The sequence below is a fragment of the Copadichromis virginalis genome, linkage group LG6, assembly GCF_057382275.1.
Source record: "Copadichromis virginalis isolate Kocher_CV1m ecotype Utaka linkage group LG6, C_Virginalis_male_GT1.1, whole genome shotgun sequence".
NCBI lineage: Eukaryota > Metazoa > Chordata > Actinopteri > Cichliformes > Cichlidae > Copadichromis > Copadichromis virginalis.
Window position 1 is genome coordinate 11,846,603 of NC_140623.1, and position 21,460 is coordinate 11,868,062.

Here is a 21,460-nt window from a genome sequence, read left to right on the forward strand (position 1 = left end):
AACACTGATCTGGAAACGTCTGAGTGTTACAGAGGATATACATAGCACTGTGGTTCAGTGTCACACAATCACAAACAAATACAGCAAAGTACTAAAAAGGGTGTTGCCTCCAAAGATTGCTTTTACTGGTTTGGAGCTTAGGAGGCTTAATAACAACAGGCATGAATGAAGACAGATCAGAACAGCTGTTTGATCACAGCATCCAGTACCAACACAATCATCCACACTCAAGAGCCTGTTGGCTTCAGAGTCAGCAGCTGAATGTCTAAAATATCAAATGTCATTTTTGGTCCATCAGCTACAGCATGAACTGCTTAAAGTGAGAAGCAGCCTGAAGCCCGACAGATTCATCTTTCCAGACTGAAAATATCTCAGAGTGAACCGAGTGGTGCGTTTTCAGGGTGATCTCACAAAGTCAAATCCCTTTAATGATGTTCTGTCCTGTCTTCCTCTATCAAAAGCACACAAACACTATAAAACATTGTTTCGGTGCTTTGGGGTTTTGTTTTCTACACAGAGGTATAGCACGACTAGACCCTAAAGGCAGGCTGCTCACCTACAACCAGCTCACGAACATCTTTCCAATGGAGCTCGCTGCCCTTCTCGTGGATGAGGGTCACTGTGATCCTCCGCTGGATCCCCTGCAGCAAACATAACAGGAGCTCAGGATCACAGTGAGCACAGCTAGAGCAACATTACGCTTTAAAAGAAGATATTCAACTGTGTACAAAGGAAGCAGTTACCACTGTGTGAGTAATAAGGAAACAACATGTGCACCAATCCTGTACCTGGGGAGCACTTGCTGAACCTTCTTGGTACCAGCCAGGTGAGCGCTGATATCTGGACACTTCACAGCTCGAGAGCGCTCCATGAGGAGACGAGCATCCCAGCTCTGCAATGGAAAACAGACAATGAATTCTCTGCTTTTTATCATTAGATGTATTTCTGTATTAAAAAATTCCGTTTATTGGGCCACTTTGTGCTAGAAGAATTTTTCCAGCATAAAATAGCCTCTATCATTTCACTAACTAACTTATTTCACTGCTGCTAATGACGTTTCACAAACTGTCACAGGTTTTTTAGCTTCGTTCGTATAAACTTTCTTGTGGTTGAGATTCTCGAGAAAACAGCCAGCACACTGAGCAGCAGAGGGTGACAACAGTTGGTTTATAATACGCTGAGATTTGACAGACAGAGACAGAAGAATGAAGGAGAACAACACAGAGTCACGCTATCAAGGAGAACCTGGACGGTAGATTCAGCAGTTTGGCTTGAAACTTGCAAACTGTTTTAACTTGTTATGTCCGATTAAGTTTTCCTTCCAGGATGCTCGCCAGTTTTCTTTCACTTGTTTCCTGCCAGCAGAATGCATACACAGCTGCAGTAACTACACACAATGTTGCAGAAAACATGGAGCAGCAACAAACATGTGTTGGTCTCTAATCACCCATTCAAACTCACACAGCGACAGGTCTGTGGTCACTTATATCAGCCAATCAGGGCTAGACTTGGTGTTGCTTAGCAGGGAAAGAAATAAACTCAATGATAATGACGCTCCAGTTTCTCATGAATACGAATCACTTTAAGCAAGTCTGCAGGTTTCATTTAGTGTTTTTAACTAAACTCTTTGATGTAATCATTCTGAGTGCAAATCAAAAGTTGGACCTGTTCAGAAGTGTAGTTGTCGGGCATGTAACCGTTCCTGAAACACGCCACAGTTTGCCATCCCTGAAGTGAAAGTGACACAAAAGACACAATCCATGTCGACACACAGCGACCTCCATCTCCTCTTCATCCAGTTTGGAGGCCTTCCTTGAAGTCTCTCGTGCTGCTGTCCACTGGGAATCCCCACATGTGCCTCTTCCCCGTGTCTACGACATGTAACAAATATAATAAAATAGCAAGAAATTATAAAGTAAATGACAAGATTTTCCATTTACTCTAATTTAACAGTAGTCATCTTGCAGAAGACAGTCGTTTGGTTACTATAGTAAAAACTATTATGTCACACAAACACAAACACAAAGAACATCAACAATGAGCACCTTTCTTTTTGCTGAAAGTGATATAGCTTTCTGTTACCATCAACTGAAACCGCCAACATTTCAGGTGTGCATGCTGGGCAGCTGAAGCTGACATCACAGCACAGCTGCTCTTCCTCATCAAGAAAGCTGTGCTGCAGTGCATCGCTTTTGGCACGCCCAGTCTGTATGTACAGAAACATAACAGAGGAGTAAATATTTGCATCTGCTTATTGAAAAACAATATCAAAGAAATACTTCACTCAGCCTTCCCCCACACTTGCAGTTGCTTGCAAAAGTATTCGCCCCCCTCAGATCTGTGGCAAGATCTGAAACTGCTGTTCACAAACGCTGTCCATCTAATCTGACTGAGCTGGAGCTGTTTTGCAAAGAAGAATGGGCAAAGATTTCAGTCTCTAGATGTGCAAAGCTGGTAGAGACAGACCCTAAAAGACTGGCAGCTGTAACTGCAGCAAAAGGTGGTTCTACAAAGTATTGAGTCAGGGGGCTGAATAATTACGCACACCCCACTTTGCAGTTATTTATTTGTAAAAAATGTTTGGAATCATGTATGATTTTCCTTCCACTTCTCACGTGTGCACCACTTTGTGTTGGTCTTTCACGTGGAATTCCAATAAAATTGATTCATGTTTGTGGCTGTAATGTGACAAAATGTGGAAAAGTTCAAGGGGGCCGAATACTTTTGCAAGCCACTGTAGTACCACGCTCCAACAGTTTTGCAAACTAGAGGCCATCCTGCTACACATAAAATATATCAGTGTCATAAATGTTAGTTTAGTCACGTGTTTGTTTATTATCCTTATTGTTTTATCTGGGACTGTTTGCAAACATCTCAGAGAGAGGAGACACCAGCATCTGAACAGAGACTCAAACCAGCAACCTGCAGCTCCCTGCTTGGCTGCTCCAGTTTTCTCCTCTCTCATGTTGCCCACCAGTGATTTCTAGCTGCCCACCCACACAGCAGGCTAGAATATGCACTGAGCCTCAGCACCATGGTTGCAATACTTGGACATGTTTTCTTTATTAAATAATGAACCAGACCCCAAAAAGTAAACAGCTGTTATTGCTAGGCAACGGGAGCAGCATTTGGTGATGCAGCACCTGACATTCCTGACCATGTGGGCGGAGCATGCATGGAATGGAATGTTTTGTAGAACTGTGCAACACAAGCACTTAGTTACAGCATTTTTCATTTTATCCAGACACAGCTAGAGACACATCTACAGCAGCATCTCTGTGCAGGACAGACGACGGTTGAAGAAAAAAACACATCGAAAACTTCACTTCTCTACAAAACTTTGGTTCCTTTGTTTAAAAGGCCAAAATGAATCAAGGGAGATCGAGAAGAGGATTGGTGAGTGCGTCACCATACAGTACAGAACAGTCTGAGCTGATTAAACTACGAGAAGAATTTCAAATAATACAGGCTGAAAATGTCAAATTAAAAGAAGTGGCAGAAGAATCAAGAGGAGAAGCTAAAAATTCAAAGTTTGAAACCGAAGTAGTATTGAAGGAATTACTGCATGTGGGTCTAAAGCTTAAAGGAGAGAAGATGGGAAAACAACAAGCAGAAAATGAGAATGAAAACATCAAGAAAGAACTGTTGGAAGCTCAAAAAGCATTGCAGGAAGAGAAAAGCACAGCACAAGAAGCTAAAAATAAATATCAAACTGCAAAGAAGGAGGCAGAAAATGTGATGCAGGAATTACAGGAGGTGCAGGAAGCTTTTGAAGGGGAGAAAAGGAAAATGCAGTTGGCAGCACAAGAAGCTGAAAATGTAACGGCTGAAGCTGAAATACTCAGGAAGGAATTACTGCATGTAAAGCAACAACTTGAAGAGGAGAAAAAACGTAAACACGAGGCAGAAAATGAGATTGAAAATATGAAGAAAGAATTGTTGGAAGCTCAAAAAGTGTTGGAGGAAGAGAAATTTAAAATACAGGAAGCAAAGAAAGAAATGGAAAATACAAAGAGTTTCACTCAAAACATGAGGAAGAAGTTGCTGGAAACAGAGGAAGAAATAGAAAAAGAGACACATGGAAAATGGGAGGCAAAACAGGAAAGTGAAACTCTGAAGAAGAAACTGATGAAAGTGCAAGAAGAACTTGCAGAAGAGAAAATTGAGTTGAAGGTATTCAAGAAAGAAACGACAGCCTCTGAGGTGACCAAGAAAGGCTGCAAAGATGCACTTAAAGAAATGCAAAAGCACAAAAAGGAAGCTAAAGAGCTCCTGAAACAGAAAGTCAAACTGGCCAAACAGCAGCTGAAAGAAGCATTTAAAGACGCCGAGGAGCAGCTAAACAAAACCTTAAAAGAGCTGAAGGCAAAAGAAAAAGAAAAGAAAGCCGAGGACAGGAGTGGATTCTGGAGCAGACTGCTGAGAAAAAACTGACCCAGCAGCATCAAGTTTAAGGAGAGCAATAGTTTCTTCCTCCTTCCCCCTCTCTCAACCTTTCTTTCACAAAAATCCCCCCAAACTTGACTTGGGACGTTTGTTTGTTTTTAAAAACTCTATTCTGAATACATGTACTGAAATACACAAATAAAAATGCCATAACTTGACCTCACGTTGCCGGCTTCTTTTCTTGTGTGTCTGTGGATGTAAAACAGTAACACACTTTCTGCTCTGTGTGTTTTTAATTGTAAATAAATGCAATATATCTTCATTTTAAAAACTTCTGCTCTAAATCTTTTTTTAGCAAAATGCTTTTTTTGCCCCTTCCTGATTTCTTATGTTTTAACATGTTTGTTACATTTACATGTTTCCGATTTCAAGTGTTAACACAGATGGTCAGAGACAGAGGTCTGGACAGCTCTTTCCCTTTATTTGTATTTATTCAGGTTATTTTTATACTCAAAAATCCATCCACAAGCTTCAACGCGTCCAGAACTCTGCTGCCCGTATCATCACCAGGACCCCTTCTATCCACCACATTACTCCTGTTCTGCAGCAGCTTCACTGGCTCCCGGTCAAATATCGTATCAATTTCAAAATACTCTTGTACACATTTAAGGCTATTCATCATCTCTGCCCTCCATATCTTTCTGATCTGGTTAAGATCACCGCCCCATCTCGTTGTCTCAGATCTACTTCTTCCCTTTCACTCTCCGTCCCCTCCCCCCGTCTTGCCACCATGGGGAGCAGGGCTTTCAGCTGCTCTGCTCCACGACTCTGGAATCCCCTACCTCCTGATTTAAGAAATATCTCTTCCTTCTCTCTCTTTAAGTCCCAACTCAAAACTCACTTGTTCAAAATAGCTTATCCCACATAACCTCTCCACTCTGCTCTTTTAAATTAGTTCATGTCTTATGCTTTTACGATTGTGTAAACTGCTTGTTTTTATGTTGCTTTTTATTCTAATGTGTACAGTGACCTTGAGTGTTTTGAAAGGCGCTTTCAAATAAAATGTATTATTATTATCTTTGAAATATCTCAGTGTGACACTGATACTGTACATGAGTGTGGTAGGTTTTGAAAACAGCATCAGCAGAGTACACAGCAAAGGGGAAAGGAACAATTGTTCCTTTCAAATTTTTTACAAAACATCCAATCCTGGATCATATCCATATCCACTTAGGATCGAGTGATCCAAATACACCACATTGTGACAATAACCACGGCATAGCAGCTGATGAGCAGCAGATAGATACTGCTCATGGCACCACTGGTGCAACTAGACTTGCAGTCAAGACTGCCAAAACCAAGACCAAGACCAGAGGGTATCGAGACCAAGACAAGACTAAGAACAAGTCGAGACCAAGTCGAGACGAGACCAAGACCAAGATGAGACGAAGTCGAGACGAGACGAGACCAAGACAAACAAAAGAGTCTTTAAACTGCAGCCAGATGCTGCTTCGTTTACGGGTGTCAGGCATATTTATGTGTTTTTGCTTTCACACAGCCCTCCTCACCACTGTCTACTGTCTCACTCACTTACTGAGAGGACAGACGCACCCTCCACTTGACTGTCGAGAAATGCAGATCCAAAAGCAACAACATGGCAGGTCAAGAGACAACAGCAGTATCCTGAGCAGCGAGGGGTCCAGCAGCAACAGCAGTATGTGCAAAAGGCATCAGCAAGGAGAAAACACCATCATCATGACTGGATGGATGGAGATGCATTTCCAACAAGCTGCAAATTCACTGTGTGTGAATGCAAATTGAGAACACTGTCTGAGTTGGACATTTGTTACGTTTGGAGTGAAACGGCAATGGAAGAGACAGTGGGCGTAGATTTCGTTTTGGCATTGGTGGGGACCAATGACCAATGATTCAGGGTTATTTTTCCTTTTTGTCTGTGCTTCTTGATAACAAAAGGAGAAATGGACTTGCCTAAATATCCTCTTCTACATGCTTTTAAACTATTTAAAATTACAATTGATAGTTTTATATGTGAGTTATATAATGCTAAATTACAATTAAACAAATGACTAAGTATTTTAGACTTTCAGTCAGCAAGCCGGCCTAAAAATACATCAACGTAAACACACTGGAGACAAACTGAAATACTGCAAAGAATGTGGGAGAAGCTTCCCCACATCAGCTGAGTTAAAACAACATGAACTCTTTCACAGTGGGGTCAAAAAGCACCTCTGTGATCAGTGTGGGTCATCCATCACCACTGCAGGTCAGCTTAAAACACACAAACGAGTCCACACAGGAGAGAAACCATACAAGTGCAGACACTGTGACAAGAGCTTCTCACAGTCAGGTAATCGTAACGAGCATGAATGTACACACATGGAAGGAAACTACAGCTGTGAGCAGTGTGACAAGAGCTTCAGTAATCTCAGTTCATACTCTGCACACAAACGATCCCACGTTACTAATAAACTGTTTCACTGTTACCACTGTGCCAAAACATTCACTTCATCATCTGCTCTGTGCAAACATCAGCGCGATCACGCAGGGCTGAAATCGTTCCCATCACAGGACGACAGCGAATCTGAAGAGAGAGAAACATCCTCTTCTGGTTTCAGAGTCCAACTTAAAACCCTGGAGATCAGGCTCCACAGAGTTCAGGTCGGCTCTCCTTAAAGATCTAATGAGGCTATGAATCAAACTGTTCCTGTAGTTCCATGTTAATCTTTATAAATTGTTCTTCTGTAGTGTTTGTGTTCAGTTGTTACCTTTTTTTTCAGTGGTTGGATGAAAAATCAGTTTCCTGTTGTTCAAGTTTTTATTGAATGTATTTTGTTAAAGTTCTTCAATAAAGTTAAAAAAAAAGTTAAATAAAGAATTGTTTGAACGACAAATATTTTGAGCCATGAAGTCATTTCCTGTATTTCAGAGTAAAGACTGAAGTGACGAATGGAAACATGTTTACAGTCATGGAATAAACACTGATGGGTCATCTGTAGGAAGTTCTATTGCTGACCTGACAGACTCGACCTTGTTTACAAAGAAAGAAAGGAACTGATGACATGTGTCAGCAGAGGCTTTCAGGGTTGTTTAGAGTAGAGCTGATAGTCTTAAAGAACACGGCGATTATGACAATTTAACACAATGACCTGAGAAAAATATCTGTTTCTCTCATTTTTACTGTATTCTGATCAAATTTCCAACATTCTTTTAACATTTCAACCGGATGGCTCCCCGGCCTCAGTCGGGCGATGGGGGTATGCGGTGGGGCGTGGCCTGCGGTGCCGTGCAGGGAGGGCGGACGCACCTGCACGGCATCCTTAATCACGTCCGCCAAGAGTACAGTACTACTGTACTCTTGCTTCTTCAAATCGTGTTAAGCAAACCTCAGACTGCAGTAATTAGGGATTTACTGACACCAGGTAAGCAATGTTTAGTGTAAAATACACATTTTTATTGTTCCAACAAATAACCAATGTTACATATGTTAAAGATTTATTATTGGAAATAATTCAACCCCACCAGAATTAAACAAAACACAAAGAATAAAGTGATAAATAATACAGAAGTGCTCTATTGGATTGTATTACATAGTCAGATGTTTATAGCAATATAGTAGTTATAAAGCAATACATTCTCCTGTTCATGTTTGTCTGAGCATAAAAATTAGATTTGATTCATAAGAATTATAATGCAGCAGTAACTTAAATTATTGGATAAATTATGACATATTAAGAAAAGTCAGATAATTCTAAAGTGCCTTATGATGCTGATGCTGTTACACAGCTGTCTTATGTAGGGATGTTGAATTTTTTGCATTTGCTATAGTGTAATATTATTGTAATGCACAGTGTAAATTATCCTGAGGTACCACAGAAAAAGAAGATGAGTTCCAAGAGTACAAATAAATCTCATCCCTCCTCCTCGGCTCAGACACAGTGCACGCTCCTTTAGAGCTGCATACGATCCAGCATCACAGTGTGAAATCTGTATCTGCTAGCAGGGCCTCTGTCAGTCTGTCTCGCATGATCTCCTTAGTTGAGTAAAAAGGCAGATACAGATTAGAGTGACATGTCTCTGACTCAGGGAAGTGCTGCTCACAGGTGCTGCTCTGAATAGCAAAAACCTTCATCTTGACCTGGTCGATGCCAAGAATAGGAGCTCTCCTGTAACCAGTCAGGAACCCTGAAGAACAGCAATGGAAAGAAAATATCATTTTACTTATCTTATATTTTTTGAAAACTTTTACATACCTATACATATACATATCATCATCACATCACAGGAAAAAGTAAGGTAACTTTATTTATACCTAAAGGCAAGGTAAATTTGCTTTACAGAAAAATGACAGCATTTGACATCCCTTTAAAAACACACATACCTAGTAAATATATAAAACTCACTGTGACACATACTTTAATATTTCGAATCAAAAACAGTTCTTATTTAATTCAGTGACAGCAACGGGGACAAAGCTATTTTTATAACGCTTTGTCCTGCATCTCGGAAATAGAAACCTCCGTCCTGAGGGAAGAAGCTGAAATTCACCCCTTAGAGGATGGGAACCATTTTTAAGGATTGATAAAGCCATCCTCTGTACCTGCTTAGAGTACAGGGAGGCTAAACAAGACTGTGGCTCACCTATCAGACGACTGGACCATCTCACTATCTGATTTAGAGAGTTTTTCTCTGTGACAGAGGTCTGACCAAACCATGCCACCAAACAAAAGGATAAAACAGACTCAATAAAAGAACGATAAAACAAAGTTAAAATTTTTTGGTCAATGTGGAAATGAACAAGTTTCCTAAGGCAATAAAGGTGCTGGTGACCCTTTTTACAAACTGATTTGCAATTTTGATCAAAGTTCAGTTTTTCATTTATTATGGTCCCAAGATATTTATATGATTGTACTTGCTCTATTTTCTGACCTTTAATTAAAGTAACTGCTTGCCCATTTTGTTGCTTCCTAAAATCAACAACCATGTCTTTTGTTTTAGATATGTTCAGCTGGAGATAAGACTCCTCACACCACTGAACAAAGTCATCAATGACTGGACCGTGGTTAATTTCACCCTCTTTCAGTAAGCTGACAATAACAGAGTCATCTGCATATTTAATAATGACCCTGTTTTCATGTCTGCCCTGACACATATTTGTATAGAGAGTGAATAATAAGGGCGATAGGACGCACCCTTGAGGAGAACCTGTGGAGGAGAACACTGGGTCAGACAGAACCCCATTTATTCTCACTCTTTGCGACCTGTCAGTTAGAAAATCTAAAATCCAGCCCACCAGGTTTTTCCTGATTTCAAACTGTTCTAAAAGTCTTTTAATTAAAATATGGGGCTGTATTGTATTAAAAGCCGAAGAAAAATCAATGAAAAGAAGTCTTGCAAAAGTCCCTTTACTCTCTACATGTTTAAGAATTAGATTTAGTAAAGTCAAAAGTGTGTCCTCCACTCCTCTGTTGGGCCTGTATGCAAACTGCATTGGATATTTTTGCATATTTGTCACATTTATGTGTAATAAGTAAATACAAAACACAATTGTTAATTTATCATTTCATTCATTAAGGGAAAAAATATTCAAGCCTAGCTGGCCCTATGTGAAAAAGCAATGGAGCTCTAAATGTATTAACTGGTGGAAGCATCCTGGCAGCAAGAACTGCAGTCAAGTGTTTGTGATAACTGGTAACGAATCTTTACATAGCTTTGGGAGGAATTTCGGCCCACTTTCCTTGGCATACGTTTTTGATGACTAACTCAACCATAAAGCAGCTTTACAGTGTATTAATCAGAACAATGCTGCTCTCTAATGTATCTTGGTAAAGTGCAGAAAAATCTAATGTTTTATATGATACAGTGTGATTTCAGTAACATATCATAACGGAGGCTTCAGCAAGTACTTACGAAGGAAATCTTTCCTCTGCTCTTCAGTTAGTTCATCAAATACCTCCCAAAACATCTGTATGGTGGGGTGGCGGTCATGATATCTCCAACCATAACTTGTGTTCTGAAAACAGTGAAAATGACTGTTATAATCATAGAGTTTGTAAGGTCAGGCATACACTATGTTGCCAAAAGTATTCCCTAACACATCCAAATCATTCAATTAATGTGTTCCAATCACTTCCATGGACACAGGTGTATTAGATCAAGCACCTAGGCATGCAGACTACTTCTACAAACATGTGTGAAAGGACGAGTCGCTCTCAGGAACTGAATGAATTCCAGCATGGTAATGTGATAGGATGCACCAGTGCAACAAGTCCAGTCATGAAATTTCCTCGCTATTAAATATTCCATAGTCAGCTGTTAGTGATATTATAACAAAGTGGAAGTAATTGGAAATGACAGTGAGTCAGCTGATGCTAAGGCTCATAGTGCACTTAAGTCACCAATATCTGCAGTCTGCTGTTGTTACAGATGTCCAAACTTCATTGGTTTCCATGGCTGAGCAGCTGCATCCCAGCCTTACACTGACAAACACAATGCAAAGCGTCAGATGGAGTGATTTAAGCATCTCAACACTGGACTCTAAAGCAGTGGAGATGTGTTTACTGGAGTGACGAATCACACTTCTCTGACTCCGATGGATGTGTCAGGGTTTGGTGGTTGCCAGAAGTACTTGTCTGACTGCACTGTGCCAAGTGTAAAGTGTGGTGGAGGGGCGGTTTTGTTGTGGGGCTGTTTATCGGGAGTTGGGTTCGCCCCCTTAGTGCCGATGAAAGGAACTCTTAATGCTTCAGCATATCAAGACAATTTCATGCTTCCAGTTTGGGGATGGCCACTTTCTGTTCCAACATGGCTGGGCACCAGTGCACAATACAAGGTCCATAAAGACATGGATGAGTGAGTTTGGTGTAGAAGAACTGGACTAGCCTGCACAGAGTCCTGACCTCACCCTGATAGAACATATTTGGGATGAATTAGAGCAGCAACTGTGAGCCAGGCCTTCTCCTCCAACATCAGTGTCTGACACCATAAATGCACCTCTGGAAGAATAGTCAAAAAATTCCCATAAACACACCTAAACCTTGTGGAAAGCTTTTCCAGAAGAGTGGAAGCAGTTATAGCTGCGAAGGGTGGGCTGACTATTATATTATACTATCATACAAAAGTCTGGATTAAGACTGAGATGTGACTCAAGTTCATATTTGTGTTAAAGCAGCCGGCTGAATGCTTTTGGCAGTATGCAGTACACAGTTATTGTGCTACAGGACAGCTGTGAAACTACAGCCTGTGTCTGTTTGGCTGACTGTACCTGTTTGAACTTTTCCCAGTCATGCACGTCCTGGCCGACCAGCACTCCCTGCAGCTCCTCTGGTCGAAACAGCCTCACCAAATCCTGCTCACACACCAGGAAGAAGCCTCGCTTGAACTCCTGGAACAGACTCTCCACTGATGTGTTGAAGGCATGATTCACATAGGCCTCCACAAACTCCTTCCTGTTTAGGAGGGAAAATGTTAAATTAGCAAACATTTCACAGAGACAAAGGTGCTGCAGATGAACCTCACAAACACTTCATGTTTTATATGCTTACCGTATTTCCCAGACTACAAAGCGCACCTGAATATTAGCCGCACAAGCTAAAATCAGGGGAAAATCCTGTTTTGTACATACATTAGCCGCACCTGACCAAAAGCCGCAGGTGTTTCAATATTGACTTATCATATGTAAGAGAATATGCACAAAGCGAATTGTCAGGAAAGAGATGGCTGTTTGGAGACACACCCCTTTTATTAATATTTTGAAAATCAAGTTATGGGTACATATTTGCACATGTGCTGTGCTTCATAAATGAGTAACAAATGTAGTACATAACAGTAACCTACAGCACACCAGAAAAATAGATTCAGACTACCTTTTAGGCTCAGGTGCAGTGACACGGCTTTAACAAGAAGAAAAGTCAGTCATTCACCACCATCTTCCTGCGCACTAAAACCACCAAAGTCCTCTTCTCCAGTGTCGGAAACGAACAGGCTCAGGATGGCTTCGTCATCCACTCTCAGCTTCTTTCCTTCGTTGTCACTTTCAAAACCAAAGATAATCCTCATTGTCATTGTCAGTGTCGGAGTCGAACACCCTCTGAAGGGCCGTGGCGGTGTCCTCCTCTTCATCATGCAGCAGTCCAGCCCTTCGAAATCCGTTGGTGATCGTGGATGTTTGCACACTTTTCCACGCTGTCAGAATCCACCGGTAGAGTTGAGCACAACTTGCTTTTCGCAAGTTTATCGCCGCTCGTCATCCACGACTCCCGCTGAACGCATAGCGCTACTTTGAAGTTTGTTTTTCGCGCTACTTGTACGGCACTATGTTGCCTGGCGGATGGACATGTGACCAACATACCACTCTTGAACCCCGATCCTTCCGCCAGGCAACGTAGTGCCGTACAACAGCGGAACAAACAAAACAAATCGTCTTACGATATCACAAAAATCATGGACAATCTATAGAAAAGCCGCACCTGACTAAAAGCCGCAGGGTCCTGGTGATGATACGGGCAGCAGAGTTCTGGACGCGTTGAAGCTTGTGGATGGATTTTTGAGTATAAAAATAACCTGAATAAATACAAATAAAGGGAAAGAGCTGTCCAGACCTCTGTCTCTGACCATCTGTGTTAACACTTGAAATCGGAAACATGTAAATGTAACAAACATGTTAAAACATAAGAAATCAGGAAGGGGCAAAAAAAGCATTTTGCTAAAAAAAGATTTAGAGCAGAAGTTTTTAAAATGAAGATATATTGCATTTATTTACAATTAAAAACACACAGAGCAGAAAGTGTGTTACTGTTTTACATCCACAGACACACAAGAAAAGAAGCCGGCAACGTGAGGTCAAGTTATGGCAATTTTATTTGTGTATTTCAGTACATGTATTCAGAATAGAGTTTTTAAAAACAAACAAACGTCCCAAGTCAAGTTTGGGGGGATTTTTGTGAAAGAAAGGTTGAGAGAGGGGGAAGGAGGAAGAAACTATTGCTCTCCTTAAACTTGATGCTGCTGGGTCAGTTTTTTCTCAGCAGTCTGCTCCAGAATCCACTCCTGTCCTCGGCTTTCTTTTCTTTTTCTTTTGCCTTCAGCTCTTTTAAGGTTTTGTTTAGCTGCTCCTCGGCGTCTTTAAATGCTTCTTTCAGCTGCTGTTTGGCCAGTTTGACTTTCTGTTTCAGGAGCTCTTTAGCTTCCTTTTTGTGCTTTTGCATTTCTTTAAGTGCATCTTTGCAGCCTTTCTTGGTCACCTCAGAGGCTGTCGTTTCTTTCTTGAATACCTTCAACTCAATTTTCTCTTCTGCAAGTTCTTCTTGCACTTTCATCAGTTTCTTCTTCAGAGTTTCACTTTCCTGTTTTGCCTCCCATTTTCCATGTGTCTCTTTTTCTATTTCTTCCTCTGTTTCCAGCAACTTCTTCCTCATGTTTTGAGTGAAACTCTTTGTATTTTCCATTTCTTTCTTTGCTTCCTGTATTTTAAATTTCTCTTCCTCCAACACTTTTTGAGCTTCCAACAATTCTTTCTTCATATTTTCAATCTCATTTTCTGCCTCGTGTTTACGTTTTTTCTCCTCTTCAAGTTGTTGCTTTACATGCAGTAATTCCTTCCTGAGTATTTCAGCTTCAGCCGTTACATTTTCAGCTTCTTGTGCTGCCAACTGCATTTTCCTTTTCTCCCCTTCAAAAGCTTCCTGCACCTCCTGTAATTCCTGCATCACATTTTCTGCCTCCTTCTTTGCAGTTTGATATTTATTTTTAGCTTCTTGTGCTGTGCTTTTCTCTTCCTGCAATGCTTTTTGAGCTTCCAACAGTTCTTTCTTGATGTTTTCATTCTCATTTTCTGCTTGTTGTTTTCCCATCTTCTCTCCTTTAAGCTTTAGACCCACATGCAGTAATTCCTTCAATACTACTTCGGTTTCAAACTTTGAATTTTTAGCTTCTCCTCTTGATTCTTCTGCCACTTCTTTTAATTTGACATTTTCAGCCTGTATTATTTGAAATTCTTCTCGTAGTTTAATCAGCTCAGACTGTTCTGTACTGTATGGTGACGCACTCACCAATCCTCTTCTCGATCTCCCTTGATTCATTTTGGCCTTTTAAACAAAGGAACCAAAGTTTTGTAGAGAAGTGAAGTTTTCGATGTGTTTTTTTCTTCAACCGTCGTCTGTCCTGCACAGAGATGCTGCTGTAGATGTGTCTCTAGCTGTGTCTGGATAAAATGAAAAATGCTGTAACTAAGTGCTTGTGTTGCACAGTTCTACAAAACATTCCATTCCATGCATGCTCCGCCCACATGGTCAGGAATGTCAGGTGCTGCATCACCAAATGCTGCTCCCGTTGCCTAGCAATAACAGCTGTTTACTTTTTGGGGTCTGGTTCATTATTTAATAAAGAAAACATGTCCAAGTATTGCAACCATGGTGCTGAGGCTCAGTGCATATTCTAGCCTGCTGTGTGGGTGGGCAGCTAGAAATCACTGGTGGGCAACATGAGAGAGGAGAAAACTGGAGCAGCCAAGCAGGGAGCTGCAGGTTGCTGGTTTGAGTCTCTGTTCAGATGCTGGTGTCTCCTCTCTCTGAGATGTTTGCAAACAGTCCCAGATAAAACAATAAGGATAATAAACAAACACGTGACTAAACTAACATTTATGACACTGATATATTTTATGTGTAGCAGGATGGCCTCTAGTTTGCAAAACTGTTGGAGCGTGGTACTACAGTGGCTTGCAAAAGTATTCGGCCCCCTTGAACTTTTCCACATTTTGTCACATTACAGCCACAAACATGAATCAATTTTATTGGAATTCCACGTGAAAGACCAACACAAAGTGGTGCACACGTGAGAAGTGGAAGGAAAATCATACATGATTCCAAACATTTTTTACAAATAAATAACTGCAAAGTGGGGTGTGCGTAATTATTCAGCCCCCTGACTCAATACTTTGTAGAACCACCTTTTGCTGCAGTTACAGCTGCCAGTCTTTTAGGGTCTGTCTCTACCAGCTTTGCACATCTAGAGACTGAAATCTTTGCCCATTCTTCTTTGCAAAACAGCTCCAGCTCAGTCAGATTAGATGGACAGCGTTTGTGAACAGCAGTTTCAGATCTTGCCACAGATCTGAGGGGGCGAATACTTTTGCAAGCAACTGCAAGTGTGGGGGAAGGCTGAGTGAAGTATTTCTTTGATATTGTTTTTCAATAAGCAGATGCAAATATTTACTCCTCTGTTATGTTTCTGTACATACAGACTGGGCGTGCCAAAAGCGATGCACTGCAGCACAGCTTTCTTGATGAGGAAGAGCAGCTGTGCTGTGATGTCAGCTTCAGCTGCCCAGCATGCACACCTGAAATGTTGGCGGTTTCAGTTGATGGTAACAGAAAGCTATATCACTTTCAGCAAAAAGAAAGGTGCTCATTGTTGATGTTCTTTGTGTTTGTGTTTGTGTGACATAATAGTTTTTACTATAGTAACCAAACGACTGTCTTCTGCAAGATGACTACTGTTAAATTAGAGTAAATGGAAAATCTTGTCATTTACTTTATAATTTCTTGCTATTTTATTATATTTGTTACATGTCGTAGACACGGGGAAGAGGCACATGTGGGGATTCCCAGTGGACAGCAGCACGAGAGACTTCAAGGAAGGCCTCCAAACTGGATGAAGAGGAGATGGAGGTCGCTGTGTGTCGACATGGATTGTGTCTTTTGTGTCACTTTCACTTCAGGGACGGCAAACTGTGGCGTGTTTCAGGAACGGTTACATGCCCGACAACTACACTTCTGAACAGGTCCAACTTTTGATTTGCACTCAGAATGATTACATCAAAGAGTTTAGTTAAAAACACTAAATGAAACCTGCAGACTTGCTTAAAGTGATTCGTATTCATGAGAAACTGGAGCGTCATTATCATTGAGTTTATTTCTTTCCCTGCTAAGCAACACCAAGTCTAGCCCTGATTGGCTGATATAAGTGACCACAGACCTGTCGCTGTGTGAGTTTGAATGGGTGATTAGAGACCAACACATGTTTGTTGCTGCTCCATGTTTTCTGCAACATTGTGTGTAGTTACTGCAGCTGTGTATGCATTCTGCTGGCAGGAAACAAGTGAAAGAAAACTGGCGAGCATCCTGGAAGGAAAACTTAATCGGACATAACAAGTTAAAACAGTTTGCAAGCTTCAAGCCAAACTGCTGAATCTACCGTCCAGGTTCTCCTTGATAGCGTGACTCTGTGTTGTTCTCCTTCATTCTTCTGTCTCTGTCTGTCAAATCTCAGCGTATTATAAACCAACTGTTGTCACCCTCTGCTGCTCAGTGTGCTGGCTGTTTTCTCGAGAATCTCAACCACAAGAAAGTTTATACGAACGAAGCTAAAAAACCTGTGACAGTTTGTGAAACGTCATTAGCAGCAGTGAAATAAGTTAGTTAGTGAAATGATAGAGGCTATTTTATGCTGGAAAAATTCTTCTAGCACAAAGTGGCCCAATAAACGGAATTTTTTAATACAGAAATACATCTAATGATAAAAAGCAGAGAATTCATTGTCTGTTTTCCATTGCAGAGCTGGGATGCTCGTCTCCTCATGGAGCGCTCTCGAGCTGTGAAGTGTCCAGATATCAGCGCTCACCTGGCTGGTACCAAGAAGGTTCAGCAAGTGCTCCCCAGGTACAGGATTGGTGCACATGTTGTTTCCTTATTACTCACACAGTGGTAACTGCTTCCTTTGTACACAGTTGAATATCTTCTTTTAAAGCGTAATGTTGCTCTAGCTGTGCTCACTGTGATCCTGAGCTCCTGTTATGTTTGCTGCAGGGGATCCAGCGGAGGATCACAGTGACCCTCATCCACGAGAAGGGCAGCGAGCTCCATTGGAAAGATGTTCGTGAGCTGGTTGTAGGTGAGCAGCCTGCCTTTAGGGTCTAGTCGTGCTATACCTCTGTGTAGAAAACAAAACCCCAAAGCACCGAAACAATGTTTTATAGTGTTTGTGTGCTTTTGATAGAGGAAGACAGGACAGAACATCATTAAAGGGATTTGACTTTGTGAGATCACCCTGAAAACGCACCACTCGGTTCACTCTGAGATATTTTCAGTCTGGAAAGATGAATCTGTCGGGCTTCAGGCTGCTTCTCACTTTAAGCAGTTCATGCTGTAGCTGATGGACCAAAAATGACATTTGATATTTTAGACATTCAGCTGCTGACTCTGAAGCCAACAGGCTCTTGAGTGTGGATGATTGTGTTGGTACTGGATGCTGTGATCAAACAGCTGTTCTGATCTGTCTTCATTCATGCCTGTTGTTATTAAGCCTCCTAAGCTCCAAACCAGTAAAAGCAATCTTTGGAGGCAACACCCTTTTTAGTACTTTGCTGTATTTGTTTGTGATTGTGTGACACTGAACCACAGTGCTATGTATATCCTCTGTAACACTCAGACGTTTCCAGATCAGTGTTTCCCCCTCAGCTGTTTCTCACTATAGAGTCTTTCCTCTGTAACAATGAGGCACCAGCAGAGCATATCTGGCTCCCAGTCTGTGGCTGATAGTGCCCCCTGCTGTTAATAACAGGAACAGTGTAACCTTGTATGGAGCTCATAGTGATGGTCTGAAGATTGCTGCTGCAAGGCAGTAATTTGTATCCATGTGTGCTGTCTATTCTGAGCATATGCAGTTATGTGAGCTCTCAGGTTTTATGTATCAGGACATAATTAAAAACAATCAGGTCCTTAGTAGGTCTTAATATGAGGTAAATATAAAACATGAAGTGTTTGTGAGGTTCATCTGCAGCACCTTTATCTCTGTGAAATGTTTGCTAATTTAACATTTTCCCTCCTAAACAGGAAGGAGTTTGTGGAGGCCTATGTGAATCATGCCTTCAACACATCAGTGGAGAGTCTGTTCCAGGAGTTCAAGCGAGGCTTCTTCCTGGTGTGTGAGCAGGATTTGGTGAGGCTGTTTCGACCAGAGGAGCTGCAGGGAGTGCTGGTCGGCCAGGACGTGCATGACTGGGAAAAGTTCAAACAGGTACAGTCAGCCAAACAGACACAGGCTGTAGTTTCACAGCTGTCCTGTAGCACAATAACTGTGTACTGCATACTGCCAAAAGCATTCAGTCGGCTGCTTTAACACAAATATGAACTTGAGTCACATCTCAGTCTTAATCCAGACTTTTGTATGATAGTATAATATAATAGTCAGCCCACCCTTCGCAGCTATAACTGCTTCCACTCTTCTGGGAAAGCTTTCCACAAGGTTTAGGTGTGTTTATGGGAATTTTTTGACTATTCTTCCAGAGGTGCATTTATGGTGTCAGACACTGACGTTGGAGGAGAAGGCCAGGCTCACAGTTGCTGCTCTAATTCATCCCAAAGATGTTCTATCAGGTTGAGGTCAGGACTCTGTGCAGGCTAGTCCAGTTCTTCTACACCAAACTCACTCATCCATGTCTTTATGGACCTTGTATTGTGCACTGGTGCCCAGCCATGTGCACACATGCCCACACTTTACACTTGGCACAGTGCAGTCAGACAAGTACTTCTGGCAACCACCAAACCCTGACACATCCATCGGATTGCCAGTCAGAGAAGTGTGATTCGTCACTCCAGTAAACACATCTCCACTGCTTTAGAGTCCAGTGTTGAGATGCTTAAATCACTCCATCTGACGCTTTGCATTGTGTTTGTCAGTGTAAGGCTGGGATGCAGCTGCTCAGCCATGGAAACCAATGAAGTTTGGACATCTGTAACAACAGCAGACTGCAGATATTGGTGACTTAAGTGCACTATGAGCCTTAGCATCAGCTGACTCGCTGTCATTTCCAATTACTTCCACTTTGTTATAATATCACTAACAGCTGACTATGGAATATTTAATAGCGAGGAAATTTCATGACTGGACTTGTTGCACTGGTGCATCCTATCACATTACCATGCTGGAATTCATTCAGTTCCTGAGAGCGACTCGTCCTTTCACACATGTTTGTAGAAGTAGTCTGCATGCCTAGGTGCTTGATCTAATACACCTGTGTCCATGGAAGTGATTGGAACACATTAATTGAATGATTTGGATGTGTTAGGGAATACTTTTGGCAACATAGTGTATGCCTGACCTTACAAACTCTATGATTATAACAGTCATTTTCACTGTTTTCAGAACACAAGTTATGGTTGGAGATATCATGACCGCCACCCCACCATACAGATGTTTTGGGAGGTATTTGATGAACTAACTGAAGAGCAGAGGATACCTGTGTTGCCTCACGCGAGATGATCTAGAGGCTCTGAGTCAGTTGCTACCAATCTCACTAATCGCATGCTCGCTGCAGCAGTCATGTGACTCGTTGTTTTTCAGTCCAGGTGCTGCCCTCTCTCACTGCACTGACCGAGCTTGATGTGTCATCCAATAAGGAAGTGGGAGGTGTGGTCCACCTGCTGGTCTCCGCCCTCCCTGCGACACAAATGAGGCGGCTGCCATTCAACAGCTGCTACATGAGCAACGAGTCCTTCACTGCTCTGGGTAACACACACACACACACACTTGTTTATTTATAGAAGTTTTCCTTCAAGTCATTCTCCCCGAATACCTCTTCCACCCTCTAGCCTGAAATGGTGAAAACTTTGTGTTTATGCATCAGCCCTGGCGGTGTCCTATCTGCGCACGGTGGATATTTCCTGGTGTAAAGTGGTTGGCGGTCACTTGGCGCTCCTGCTGGATGCTCTGCAGCCATCAGTCGTCAGCGAGCTCCGTCTTTGCAGCTGCGAGCTCACCACTGATGACATGCTACATCTGGGTAACTAACACACAATGACATTATACTTTTTCTTTTTTGGTCTGTAGTGGATCATTAGGCTGCATAAATGTATATTAAGACAAGTAAAGCCTGAAGGAAATTGATATTTCTTTCATTTATTTCATGCTGCCAGCATCTGTAGCTGTCGTATAAAACAAAACAATGAAACTATTCGGTGTTATTTTTGTCTCCATCAGAAACATTGTGAACAAAACAGTAAAGTGAACAGGCATAAAGTGATCAGTTATCAATGGGTCCTCTTCCTCTGTGCAGCTGCCGTGTGCAGACGGGGCTGTCTCTCCTCACTCCGTGCACTGGATCTGTCCTACAACAGCTTGGTGGGAGACAACGGTTGGTGCAGTCTGTTTGCAGCAGGAGGTCTGGGCTCTCTGGAAGACGTGGATGTCAGTTTGCGACCTTCAACCTCTGCTCCGTGCTCAGCCTGGCTGCCCGCTCTGCTCCGAGCTCTGCTGGCCTCTGGTGGTTTAACTCGTCAACTTATTGCAGCAAATTACAACCTCATGCACTCCTGACCCTTCGATATGCCTGCTGGGTGTGGCTTATCGTTCCAGCCTTAGTGCTTTCATTAGTAAACAGCTTTGTTATCTTTCTTTATTATCTCTCTTTTTGAGCGTTCATTAATTAATCTCTGAAAAATCTGAAGTACTGTACATCAGGAATAAATATGACCTCAGTGTCCTCAACATCATGATTGTTGTAGTCCAGGCCTTAAGCCTAAAGCTAAAAGTAAAAGCTTGAACCATAAAAGAGACAAAGTAAGTCATCGGTCAAACTGAACAGTCCTCTTTGTCAGAGTGAAGGTGAGGGGGACGGAATGACTGCTGTTTCATGTTGACTGGTTTCACACTTTAAGCAGCTTTGAAACTAAAACTAAACTTCCTTCCTCTTCCTTTGAATCTTCTTTGTACTTGTATTGTGTGTGTCCGGCCTGAAAAACATTTAAAGGAAAATACAAATACCTTCTGTATCATCACACACACTTGTGCTGTATACACTTGCATGGAATATTCATATTCATATAACTCTACAAAAAGTAATTTCCAGAAACTTAAAAGTGGACACACCTTAACTCACAAACTGACCTAATTACAAAGACATAGCTTTTATAGTGGTTTGGCCTAACCATTTACACACAAAACAAAAACACAGTAACATCAACTAAGCACAAAATAACACAAGTAAACCTAAACCACTCCTGTTCCTGATAAGCACATGGTTGGTCCTTCTGAGCAGGCATTTTGAGTCCTCAGCCATGCC

General features: G+C 41.7%; 1 protein-coding gene and 2 long non-coding RNA genes across 5 annotated transcripts; 2 read left to right on the top strand and 1 right to left on the bottom strand.

The window, feature by feature from the left end:
• Positions 1-7,927: 7,927 nt before the first annotated feature.
• On the bottom strand, positions 7,928-11,887 carry LOC146707341 (putative E3 ubiquitin-protein ligase HERC4). 2 transcript variants are annotated; one of them, XM_085458659.1, is made up of 3 exons: positions 11,669-11,887; positions 10,315-10,417; positions 7,928-8,589 (listed from the first exon to the last, which is right to left on the bottom strand). In XM_085458659.1, the coding sequence occupies exons 1-3, from the start codon at positions 11,885-11,887 to the stop codon at positions 8,378-8,380; spliced, it is 534 nt and encodes a 177-aa protein (XP_085314785.1). In that variant the 3' UTR covers positions 7,928-8,377. The 2 variants fall into 2 exon arrangements, 1 of the variants encoding a protein (XP_085314785.1); XR_014920820.1 differs by lacking the exons at positions 7,928-8,589; positions 11,669-11,887 and adding an exon at positions 10,803-10,982 and having other exon boundaries at positions 10,271-10,417.
• Positions 11,888-17,213: 5,326 nt separating this feature from the next.
• LOC146707342 (uncharacterized) lies at positions 17,214-19,629 on the top strand. 2 transcript variants are annotated; one of them, XR_014921062.1, is made up of 4 exons: positions 17,214-17,292; positions 18,234-18,417; positions 18,687-18,799; positions 19,546-19,629. It is a non-coding gene; the product is annotated as an uncharacterized LOC146707342 (long non-coding RNA). The 2 variants fall into 2 exon arrangements; XR_014921063.1 differs by having other exon boundaries at positions 18,687-18,782.
• An 8-nt stretch (positions 19,630-19,637) lies between these two features.
• LOC146707343 (uncharacterized) lies at positions 19,638-20,167 on the top strand. Its single transcript, XR_014921061.1, has 3 exons — positions 19,638-19,676; positions 19,744-19,908; positions 20,027-20,167. It is a non-coding gene; the product is annotated as an uncharacterized LOC146707343 (long non-coding RNA).
• The last annotated feature ends 1,293 nt before the right edge of the window (positions 20,168-21,460 follow it).